General features: G+C 41.8%; 1 protein-coding gene and 1 pseudogene across 1 annotated transcript in view; both read right to left on the reverse strand.

Moving 5' to 3' along the window:
* Positions 1-742: 742 nt before the first annotated feature.
* Positions 743-12,832, reverse strand: part of LOC118642775 (CGRP receptor component) — a 37,938-nt gene continuing 25,848 nt past the window's right edge. Inside the window, exons 5-6 of the mRNA XM_036280719.1 lie at positions 6,079-6,136; positions 743-1,019 (exon numbers count right to left, since the gene is read on the reverse strand). Coding sequence (XP_036136612.1) covers positions 876-1,019; positions 6,079-6,136 — 202 coding nt within the window. The 3' untranslated portion in view covers positions 743-875. The remainder of the gene's footprint in view (positions 1,020-6,078; positions 6,137-12,832) is intronic.
* Positions 9,642-10,286, reverse strand: LOC118641497 (annotated as a pseudogene).

The following is a 12,832-nucleotide window of genomic DNA, read 5'->3' on the forward strand; positions in this document are numbered from 1 at the left end:
AACACTTAAGACTACGTAAGTAGTGGGCTGACACACAGAGTCCATGCCATCTGAGAAAAAGGGCCTTTAGACCCAATGAAGGGTTGACGAACCTATTCTTTCCTTATTCTGCTGTTCTCGAGAAAAAGATTCCTCCGAGACAGCGGTTCTCAACCTGTGGGTTGTGACCCTTTTGGGGGTCAAATGACCCTTTCACAGGGGTTACCTAAGACATAACAGTAGCAAAATTACAGTTAGGAAGTGGCAATGAAAATAATTTTATGGTTGGGGGTCACCACAACATGAGGTACTGTATTAAAGGGTTGTGGCATTAGGAAAGTTGAGAACCACTGCTCTAAGGTGAATCAAGTCCAGTGGCTTATTTTAACTTAGAGCTGCTCTGGAGTTTCTAGTCACCTAACTGGATTCTCACAACTTGGTTCTCATCCTAACGGCACTCTGTGCCCCCCACCCTGCCTCGGAAGTTCCCAGGAAAGTAGATGAAACTAATTAGTAAGACACAGCCCATCAAAGGCAACGCAAGTATTTTACTAGTTGTGTATAAAGAAGATTCCCACTACCGTGGCAAAGGCTACAGAAGAAGTATTTTCACCACAGAGGGTTCCAGTCATTGTCCTCTTTAACTCTGTCCTCCTTTCTTTAGCTCTCTGCCCTGACAACCTCAGCCTGTCTTCACCATGTTTCTTCGCCCAGAGGCAAAGTATTTCTCTTCTGCTTATCTTTGAGAAAGGCTTATTTTTTGTGTGATTTACCCAACTAACCATTAAATCAGGTCTGTTGGGGCTAGGGTAAAACTAAACAAACAATCCTCTGTGCCTGAAAAACGGCTGCTGGGCCTTCCAACGTCATGAGATGCTTGGCCCAGCTGGGCTCTTCTATGCGGGGTCCTCTTCCTCCATCGTCACGTCGGCAGTTTTCTGCTGCTCTTCCTCTGGCCCTGCGGGCAGAATGCTTGTGACAGTGTGGAGGAGTGCTTCAATCTGCTCCTCCGTGAGCCGTTCTTCACTCTCTTCCACCATCTGCCAGAGAGAAAACCCGCCAGGGTTACAAAAGAGCCTTATAGGCTGGGCCACCCCAGGCTGTTCCCAGTCCCAGCCCAGCCTCTCAGCTCAGAGCTCAGGGCCTGGCTCCGGAGACACCTCAGGTCAAAATCGGTCAGTGAAAAAAGAGTTGCAGGTTAGCATTTTTCTTTAAAGAAAAAGAAAACCCTAACAGTTCTACCCTATATAAATATGAATATGTTGTATATGCAAAGAAAACACCTCTGGGGAGTGAAGTGGGGCTTTAGATACTTTTGTATTTCACAACAAGCTCACCTGTAAATTATAAACTGTATCAACAACTCATCTGATGACTGCCCACTGTGTCCCAAATAGTTTATATATTTTTTCTAATTCTCATTAACCCCACCAGCTCTTTATGGAGCTATGTGCCTGGTGCTGCACCCTACACTTCATAACTGTTATTTCTTTCTTTAATATTTTTTCTTTATTGATTTTAGAGAGAGAGGAAAGGAGAGAAAGAAAAATAGAAACATTGATGAGAGAGAACATCGATCGGCTGCCTCCTGCATGCCCATCACTGGGGATCAGGCCCACAACCTGGGTATGTACCCTGACTGGGAATCGTGCCCATCACTGGGGATCAGGCCCACAACCTGGGTATGTACCCTGACTGGGAATCGAACTGGCGATCTCTTGGTGCATGGGTCAACCCTCAACGACTGAGCCACACCACCTGGGCCCATTATTTCTTTTAACCCTCACAACAATCCTGGCAGGGGGCAAAACTAGAATTCCAAGCCAGGCCTACCCAACTTTCACACACTACTTGGCCTCTGTCATCTCCTGAGCATGCAGAACAGGAGTCTGATGCGTGACGGCTGGAAAACAACCTCACACTGCCTCATCGAAGATCCACCTATTAAAGCCTGGTTTCCGACATGGTCCTGAAAATCTGAACACACAAGTGATACCCACAATCATAAGCCCATTTTCTAAGCCTCACCTCTAATTCTCAATATGATAATGAACACAAACATAATGTATAGTTAGCCCCCTTTTAAAAGTATACAGGCAGTCAAGTTGTATAATCACATTCACTTGGTGGCATTAGCTGTCTACCACACAGTTTTTTCAACTAAAGGTCCTATTCTATGGCATTTCCTACAGCAATCTCCACCACCTGGCAACTAAGACCAAGAGGAATTCTAGAAAGAAATCCAGCAGATTTAAGTAAAGAAAGATGACTAGCTAGGCTTACAATCCTGAAATCAGTCTACTGACTCACTTTATAAATAACAGTCTAGAAACTAAAGAAATCAGGTGACACATCCAAGATCATACTGCAAACTCCTGACAAAACATTGGTCTCTTCATTCATCATAATCCAAAAATGTTTCCATGCCTAGAGAATAACCCTAGATATTCTAGGGTGGGGAAGATCCTGAGTGAAGCAATGAAACTACTTCCTATCATGCTGTGAAAGAAAATGTCCATTTTCTAAAGCTTTAAAGGCTCAATAAACTGTAATTTCTCTACTGAACAAGAAACAATCCCCAAAAGCCCGTTTTAAAAGTCAGACATGAAAACTAGGATCTGTGAAAGGCAGTAATCTAGCACAGACTGCCTCCAAAGAATGAAGAAAGAGGAAGGAGGGATCTATCCAATGTGATTTAATCCTGAGAAAGGATGATCTCCATTTGAGAGAAGAATGTCTCCAAGCTTATGAACAAAGCATATGCAGTTGATGGTGAACTGTTTCCTGCCTCAGGAAGAAGGTGAAGGAGACCTGAACTACTGTTAGAACAACGACAACCTCCCAGCAGTATCTGTGCAAACAGTTATGAAGGGCTTTCCCTGAATCACTGCCACCAGACCTCAAGAACGCTGCACATAAAGTCAGGACAAGATACAAATACGTGGAGGCTCAGCATTATAAGGAAACTCGATCTGGGTCTCACAGGAAGTAGGAGCAAGGTCTTTTGACTTTGCATCCCAGCTCTTCCTAGAACACCATGTCCCCCCAGTAGGAGGTTTCTATCATTTCCTCTCAGAGATGCTGTATGGCAGACTCGAGTCCACCGGTTTAGGAGTTTGGTTATATGACCTCAAAGAGGCCTTCCTTGTTAGAAAATCAAACAAAGAACTTCAACAGGCCATCTTCTTGCATCCCAATCTCTGGGTTTGGCAGACACACCACTAAGATTAGGTGTCAGCGAGGTGTTTTGGCAAAAGGGCTGATGAGCTTTCTATTTAGCCAAATTTGCCAGGAGCAGCTTTGATAAGCACACAACCCTCAGGGATAATTACAGTCAGGAATTTTTCAACCCAAGATTCCCAGTCACAGAAAGTAAACCTGTAAGCTGCATTAAGTAAAATAAAATATACACAAAAAGAAACTTTCAAAAACTAAAAACTTATTAACCCATCTTAGATCACCAGGGTAAATAACAGTAACTGTATTATTCTTCACCTTTTCTTCCCAAATAAATTGCAAAGCACCATCTCAACATTCTGACACCAAAGGTTTCAAGTTGTTCAGAATATAAAGGCAAATGAAATTTAAAAACCCAAAGTATTTGCAGATGAGTTTACATAAATGATGTTTTTAATCACATAGAAAGATTATATCGATACCCACTGTCAAACTGAGCTGATGAACTTTAAAAATGGTTGTTTCTCATTTTAAGCTGCCAGATCTAACCTCCTACTTTCCTCAAACATCTCAAAATCTAATAGTCACTGACACTTTTAGCTACCTGACCCAGAACCGTTCACTCAATCTCTATAAATTTCTTTTTTGAGACCAGTCATCTTTAACCTCTGTACATTTCAATTTTCTTTAATATAAAATGAAAGTAATGTGTATAGCCAGGACCAAACAAGAACAGACATTACAGTGTTTTGTAAGCCATAAAAGTCAACATATTTTATAATCACTACAGAAACTGGGTGGTTTCATTTCTTAACAGAGAGCAGACACTAGATGCCTGTGGGTCTCAGGATCCCAACAATCATAGCTGAGGTATAAGTGAAAAAGAGAAGCTTCAGCCTCAAAAACTGAACACTAACAAAGGTTAGATGCTGGGATTACTTCTGGACCCAGGGAAGCATAAACGGTTGTAAGGTTAACATGAGGAAATTCCCAAGTCCTTTGCAGTTTCCACTCTATGTGAAAACCTCATTTCTTATTCCACTCTGGTGAGAAGTACTGCTACAAGCCTTGGTAAATGATTTGCTATCTTTTATAGCCAAATCCCAGGCTGGGAAAACTCTGACTATAAAATGGTCCAACTACTGGGAAACAACATAGATGGTTTTTACCAAGGAAAGGAGAAGAGAACAAATAGTGTGAGGGGATGCAAAAGCACATGGCCTGGAAGAACATAGTAAGACTTCTGAATCAGACAGACCCAGATCAGCCACTCACTAGAAAAGACGATGGTGAGGGGTGAAAGGTGACATAGACAAAGCCCCTAGCACCACGTCTGGCATTTGGCAGGCACTCTTAATAGCAGCTAATCTTACCAAGTAATGACAGAGCTTTCTACAGGCTCTGGGATGAGGTCACACTAATCCTCCTCATCTCTTCTCCATCTGTCATTATGCCATGAACAACATATGTTGCTGATTAAAGTTGGAGGAGACATGTGATCTTTAACCCAGAGGGAAAGGTATTAGTTTCTTGCTGTTTTGTTTTTTCTCTTTTCTAAGTTGAATCTCCAACACAGTTGAAAGCATAATAATGAGGGTTTAAAAGGGAATCTTTATGTATCCTAGAGGTCAGTTACCCAAAAAGGCACCCTTTGTGTGGAAGAAATTTTTCTAACTTAATTTTGAGTACATTTTGAAGGACAGAAACACTACCACAAAGACAAAAAAATGTACTCAAAAATTAAATACCCATGACCCTTTAAAGAAAGAGGTGTGTTTTTGTCTGTTTTTAAATTCTAAAGATCTGAAGTATTTTTGGTCATTTTCTTCCATACTTTTCTGAAGGAAATTTGACAAAGAGCTATATACTTCTAAAACTGACTTTGGAAACAGTTTTATTCTCATTTTATTAATTCTTCAGCCAAAGTTTTTTACTGGCAGTTAAATGGCCTGCCTAATATTGGTAGCTGAATGATGCTCTCTGGTCTGTACAACTGAAGGGAACTGCCACAGCAGGCCAACACAGCAACCACTCAGCTGTAGCGCTGGACCTCATTTTCACATTCTCCTTCTGCCATCTCAGCTTCCTACTCCAGCTGCCTCCCACAATTCTGAAGCTTTGTGCTGTGACTGCAATTTAGACTTTCCAAGTGATGAGGCCCCTCTTAATGGCTTTATGCAGGGAAATAAGATAATCAAATTGTGGCTTTAGAAAGTGAACTATACAGTGGTATAGAAGATAGACTGGAGGGGGCCGGTCTGGAGGCAGGGAGAATGATGAGAGCCAAGCTGAGCTGAGAACCTCAAGAGCTGAGCTGAGAAATAAAGACAGAAAGTAATACAGTGCAGCAGGGAAAGGAAGAATAAGAGGAGATAGAAGCAACAGAACCTGGGGACTAACTAAATATGAGATAAAAGGAAGAGAATGACTTCCAGGTTCCTGGCTTAGCAAGCTGGGCCAGGAAGTGAGAGAGAAGGAGAGCACGTGGGAAAGTGCACATATGCTCCATTAACCAAGAAAAGAAATTCAGGAAGAACGGGTCAAAGGGTAGGAGTGGAGGGAGATGAATTCCAGCACAGTCATGTCAAGTCTAATGTTTTTATCCAACATCTGGGTTAGCAATAACCCTACAGGAAAGCAATGGCCAGAATCACATAAGACATCAGGTGAGACAAAGAGCTACCAAATAGAAGGAATTAAATTTCCTCCAGTCTTCTACTTTACCTAAGTACATACTAACTAGGATAAAATTGATGAGGTTTCCTTTCACTTATAAAATGGAGTGGTCTGACGATCCTTTCAAGATATGTCAGTTCCTGGCTTGTCTGTCAGTCTTTATAGCACGCTTTCTACATCTCAGACCCAGAAACCATCCCCCTACTGCCCCTATACACACACCAAGTTCAGGTCTCCTTCACTCACCAGCTGGATCTCAACAGCAGTCATAGGCCTGTGATTCAGCAGCTGAAGTTTTTCAGCTCTGTCAAAAAAAAAAAGAAGAAAAAAAAAGCACTTAAAACTCATACCCCTAAGGATCTTGATTCTTTATCAAGCTGTAAGGTAACAAATGGGAGAACCACTTGAAACATGGCCCTCAGCTTCTTCAACTATAAAATGAAACTCAAGGGTACTAATGTGTATTAGAATCCTATAGGGTATAGAGGCTTAGATTGTAAGAAATGTAGCAAATATTAGAGATACAGGTTTAATAAATTTTATTTGGAAAAGGTAAAAAAAAAAAAAAAAAAAGTTTTCTTAATTCAAATTATAGAAAGTAAAGATTAACAAAATCATCTTGGATGGTCATTGATTGAGAATTTCTTTTTGAGATTATGATTAAATGTTACTCAGGTTTGACCTATTTTCTTAGTAAACAAAAACGACTCTAAAGGGGCAGGAGTTGACACACAGTAATACAAGGTAAGGTCTTCTGCCCTCAAAGAGCTTACAATCCAATTGGGGAAAGAAGACACATAGAAGCAAATTTTAAAAAAGATTCAAGTAACAGTTGAAGATAGTAACTGCCATCTGTCACTGCTTAAGGGGTGGGTAAAATGTGTGGACTCTCAAAGATGACAGGACTTAAAAGAGAACAGCTTCAATTACCACCCCTGTGCAGATAACAATTTCTAAATTTCTCTCTCAATCTGACCTGGAGCTCCAGATTCATCTTTGAATTCAATTCAATAAATACTTATTGAGCTTAAAGATATTATAGAATTTAAAAAGTGAGTAAGCCACAATTCCCACAGTCATGTGTTTCAGGAAGCAGTGCAAGTTACCCAGATTCCCCACGCCTTGGTTTCATCGTTTGTAAAATATGCATGACTATATATTTACTATCTCACAAGGGGTGAGGAGGGATGAAAATCTTACCATTTATAGTGGCAGCAACTACCATGTATTGCTTACTTTCCATCAGACAAGCACAGTTAACTGTCAGATTTAACGGACACTGAGATGGTAAATAACTTGTCCAAAGTTACACAGCTAGTAAATGGAGAGCTGGGACTACCATCAAAGCTCATGTTCTTAACCATCTGCTTCTAGTCACACAGTAATTTCTCCATAAATGGTAGTCATTATTAAAGAAGTTGTAGTCAAGTTCTACTCCTCATAATCCTCAAACATTTACTCTAGACTTGAAGAGGAAGACTTCACAGAGAAGACCCTTGCACTGGGCTCCGAAGGATTTTCTAGGCAGAAAGGATAAACAAAATGGGCAGTAAGGCAGGAACAGCACAAATGAATGCCCAGAATTACAAAAATTCATGGAGCTTTAGGAGATGGCTCCTAGAGAGGTTATGGGACACATGGCCGAAAGAATTATCTGACCTGTGTGGCTCAGTGGACTGAGCATCGTTCCATGCACCAAGAGGTCACTGGTTCAATTCCCAGTGAGGGCATATGCCTGGGTTGCAGGCTCGATCCCCAGTAGGGGGAAAGCAGCCAACTCATGTCTCTCAGCGATGTTTCTCTCTCTCTCCCTCTCACTTCCTGTCTATCTAAAAACCAAAATATATTTTTTAAAAAAGACAGAGAGAGTCACCTGGGACAAGACTACAAAGGGCCCTGACTACCAAGAGGTTGTTACTTTGTAGACACTAGAGAGCAACAGAGGAAAGGACTAACATGCTCAGGCTGATGCTCAAAGCAATTCTGGAAGACCTGAGAAAATGGAAGCAAAGACACTGTCATACTCCCAGGTGAAAGAAAACAAAGCCGTGAACTGGGGCAGCAGCAGCAGGGATGGCAATAAGAATCTGGACATGTCAAATGCTCTTGGTCACCCTCAGGTACAGTCAGTCAACAGACCTGACAACTGACTAGGTTTGGTGGGGACAGGGTAAAGGAAAGAGTCAAAGTTTATTGTTAGGTTTTTAGCCTGTTTGGAAAAAATATATTAATTGAAATTTGAATTTAAGTTTGTGATACTTTTATTTATTTATCAATTTGAGAGGGAGGAAGAGAGAGAAAAACATCGATTTGTTGTTCCACTTATTTATGCATTTATTGGCTGATTCTAGTATGTGCCCAGACCAGATATTAAGACTGTAACCTTGGCATAGTGGGATGATGCTCTAACCAACTTAGCTACCCGACTAGGGCCAAACTGGCAGTACTTTCACAACACAACAAGAAGGATTCTACCAAGCAGATTGTCTAGTTTTAGTTCTCGTTTGGTCTAAAACTAAAGAAAAAGACCAGAGATGGATTTATTAGCAAGGAGTAATGTGAAACCATGATGATGGAGAGCATAGCCCAGAGACCAAATGCAGAGAAGTGAAGACCCAGGACAATACCATAAAGCACCTCCATTTAAGGGGCCAGGAGAGAAGGCAGCAAAGAAGACTAAAAAGGAGCAAAGAGAAAAAGAAGCCCTGGGAGAGTGCTGTTAGAGAAACTAAGAGAGGAAAAGTTCAAAACAGAGGGTAATTTCATTCAACAATATCAAATGCCAAAAACAGAAAAATAGGCTGGTAGAAGTCTCTAGATTTGCCAAAGAAGAGGGCAATGGTGGCCTGTGCAAGGAGTTCAATGGAATGACAGTTGTGGAGACAACTGAACTGTGGAGACTGAGGAAAAATTATGGAGGAAATAACCTCTTTTTTGGTAATAAAATGTCATCACTTTATTCAAATCTTCAAAATAGTCTTTTTTGGGGGGGTACGTGCCCCTAGCGGGAACCAAACCCAGGATTCTCTGATCCGCAGGCTGAGGCTCCAACCGCTGAGCCAAACCGGCCAGGGCATTCAAAATAGTCTTTATTCTACATTTTTAGTATAAAAATATCTGTTTGTGTTGATATCCTTTGTTCAAAACAAGTTCATTTTTCTGGCACCAAATTAAATTTGGGTTTGATTCATGTAGGAAAAAACCTGAAGAGGGTCCAAAAGGCACCCTCCACTTCGGCCTGAGGAGATGCAAATGCAGAAGTAAGGGCTCTGTGAGTAAGGCACAGAGGGGATTTCAGAAGATCCTTGTGAAAGACTAGTTTTTTGTTTGTTTATTTTAAACAAGCAGAGAGAAGTGCAAGGATAGAAGGAAGTTAGCCTGTCCGGTTTTATGCCCTGCACCACTGATTCAATAGAGGCTGGCGAGAGGGAATGAAAGACTAGGGCTGAAGGTGGGATGTGGGGCCAAAAATGAAAAGGAAAAGGCAGGCAACTAATGTGTTTCATTTAAAACAAGTGCTACACCTGGCCTGAGTTGCTCAGTGGTTAGAGCATCTGCCCACGCATAAAACAAACAAGTGATATAAACCAAACACTTAAAAAGAGATTAATAAAGACCAATCAGAATGATTTGGCAACTTTAACTCTTAGGAAGATCAAAGTTCCTTCCAAATCTAATTTGACATCTTATTACTAAAAGCAAAGACCAGTATGATACAGTATTACTCCAGAAGAATTAAAGATCCTTAGGGCTGCTTCCTCTCCATTCATTTTATAAATGGGTAGATACCTGCCCTACCTCAAAATGCTTTAGGGAGGTATTTCTACCATTACGTGGTTCCTTATAAAGTTTGAAAAGTGCCTGAAGGTTTGGGCACCAGAAGACACCAAACACGTGTCTAAACTGCAACTTCAAGTTAACATGACTTGCAGTTACTTTGTGACATGTGCTGAAGTTACCTGATGTCTTTCCTGGTACAGATGTGGCTTTGGGTCCTTATTAGATGGTATAGCCACCATCTGAGCCCCATGAAGAAGTTTCCCTTCCACTGAGTTACAAGGATACTGGCTCCCTACATGACTGCAAGCTGAGCAGTACTGGGAAGGCATCCTGGCAGTGGAGAAGGAATGTGAACCAGTAGCCCAGCTTCAAATCTGGCACTGCATCATACCCTCCTTCCACCAGCACTGCTGAACCAGGTGGGTAGATGGGACCACAGAATGGGCCATGGGAAGATACAGTGAGGTGCCAAGAAAAACAGCTGGCATGGTGGGACTGTGGCAGGCCATGGGTACACAAAGCTCAGATAATAGCACTCTGTCTGAGTACACAGGTAGAGCATCAGTATAGGGCAGAGTCTGATGAGGAAGCAAGGTCTGATGGTACACTGAATTCTGAGAAGGCGTGCAGGGTAGATTGGCTGTGTTGGATAATGAATGACCTTTGCTATTCATGGTGGCTGTAGGTCCAGTTTAGCTCAGTGTCCCAGACCAAAATAACCTCTTGACAGGACAGAAAATTTTTAAAAATTATAGCCTGAGGAGGGCAGGTTCTGGGAGACTGGAGCATGTTTGCCAACTAAGGAGACAAGCATGTGGAGGGGCTGAAATATCTAAGGGAAAAACCCTTAGAAAAACAGAAGTCCAAAGTTTCCGTGAAGGGGCTTGTGTTCTACTGAGACCATAGCAATGTGGAATGAAAAAGCAAATTTGAAGAGATGTGAGGGAACTGACTTCATTTTAGATCATTTTCTCATTGCAGCAGAAGTGACCATCTGAGAGGTCTGGATGTGAAGAGGGCTACCAGGACTATGTATATATAAGAAAAAAACATAGTATATACAGAGTTCAGTACTATCCATGGTTTCAGTCATTCACTTGGGGTCTTGGAACGTATCCCCCAAGGATAAAGGAGTACTACTGTAAACAAAACTGCAAATACTACACAGAAAAGCATCAGACTACCTCCTGATTCCACACCTTAGCACCTTATGATCCTTCTACTTAGACAACATTAACTCACCTGCATCTGATCAACTCTTCTTTTACATTAAACCCAGTGTAACCTCTTATAGACAAAATGTTCTACTCAAATTCTGACACTTCAGTGTCTCTCTACTATGTCTCTACTACGATAGCAGTTACATAGTATTCATATCTTTGTATCCCCAACAATTGAGACAAAGCAGGCATGAAATAAATGTGAAGATAAATTAAAGAAAAGGCTAGGGTAGCACTGAGTTCAAGAGGTTCAACAGAGAGACAACTGTTGAACACTGGGGAGACATGAGGCAGGATTCCATGTTCTGAAAGCAGACATGGTAATCACACTCCAGATACTAGGGAAACCTGACAACCCTTCCACTCGGAGCTTTGCTGGCCCCAGAGGTACATGCCCCAAATATGGTGCCAAATCCTAAGAGTAATCTGTGCACAGAAGAGTCCCTTTTAGGGATCCAAAGTTATTTACAGACCTGCCTAAGCCAGGTCTTAAAGGTAAGTCCTTCCTCTATTCCTGGTAGTCACAGCTGTACATCCTAGGGAGATCTCAGGAACAGACCTGGGGCTGCAAGCCAGGCTGCAGTTCTTAAGAATTAAATGCCTTAGGCAAAAAATTAAAATGATTAAAGAACCAAAAGCCTTGGGGAATTAACACACTAAAGAAAAAAATGACACCCTGGCCGGTTTGGCTCAGTTAAAGCATCAGCCTGCTGTCCAGAGAGACCCGGGTTCAATTCCCACTAAGGGCATGTATCTCAGTTGCAGCTTGTCCCCAGCCCTGGTTGGTCGTGCGGGTGGCAGCCACTCGATGTGTCCCTTTCACATTGATGTTTTTCTCTCTCTCTCCTTCCCACTCTATCTGAACAAAAAATGGAAAAATGTCCACGGGTGAGGATAAAAAAAGAAAAAAATGACATGGAACTTAGTGTCAAAGTGAATTCAAATTGAGTCTCAACACTACTATTTTGCTGAATAAAGTTGTAAAGTCAAATATAACATGGTTCCAACAATACATACCCTCAAGAACTCTAGTAATGGAGGTATTTAACCAAATTAATGAAACTCCAGTTTGCACTACTAGAACTGGACCAGTTAAGGGCTAGTATCTTTAATCTCCTATCACTGAGAGAAAAGTAGAGAAAAACTTTATTAAGGATTAAAGAGCACTTCAGCAAGATAGCCCGGATCTTGATGGTACATGGCAAGCAACTGCCTGGATCATCAGGCACTGAGGCCAAGTGAATACCAATGGGACGCAAAGGTTGGCTCCTTTCTAGGAGAGCCAGGCACCAGCCACGGTGAAAGAAGCCTGCCTGCTCCCTCTAGTGGTAGGTTTTAGAAAAACACTGCCAGTAGCTTTTGCTTCTGACAGTCATGAATAACCTATGTACAAGTTAAACTGCTCCAGAAATCAACCATTTCATTAAAAGTAGACATGAAAATAGCCTGGCTGGTGTGGCTCAGTTGGTTGAGCATCATCCCATGCACCAGGTCACCAGCTGGATTCCCTGCCGGATTGCTGGCTCGATCCCCAGTGGGAAGCATGCAGGAAACAGCCAATTGATGTTACTATCTCATTGATGTTTTCCTCTTTCCTTCTCCCTTCCCTCTCTCTCTAAAATCAATAAAAACATATTTTTAAAAAAGTAAGCATGCCCTGGACAACTCGGCTCAGCATTTAGAGCGTTGGCCCAAGGACCGAAGAGTCACGGGTTCGATTCCAGTCAGGGGCACATACCTTGGCTGTGGTTTGATCCTCAGCCTCAGTTGGGGTTGTGCAGGAGGGCAACCAATAGATGCGTCTCTCACACATCAATGTTTCTCTCTTTCTCTCTTCCTCCCTCCCACTCTACCTGAAAATCAATGGGAAAACATCATCAGGTGGGGACTAAAAAAAGAAAAATAGACATAAAATTAACGATTTTGCTTACTTTGTTCAGTCATCAATTCAAATGGAGACAACAGCCAAGAAATCAAGAGGGACAGCAATGGAAGAATTA

Source organism: Molossus molossus, unplaced genomic scaffold, assembly GCF_014108415.1.
Source record: "Molossus molossus isolate mMolMol1 unplaced genomic scaffold, mMolMol1.p scaffold_m16_p_3, whole genome shotgun sequence".
Taxonomy (NCBI): Eukaryota; Metazoa; Chordata; class Mammalia; order Chiroptera; family Molossidae; genus Molossus; species Molossus molossus.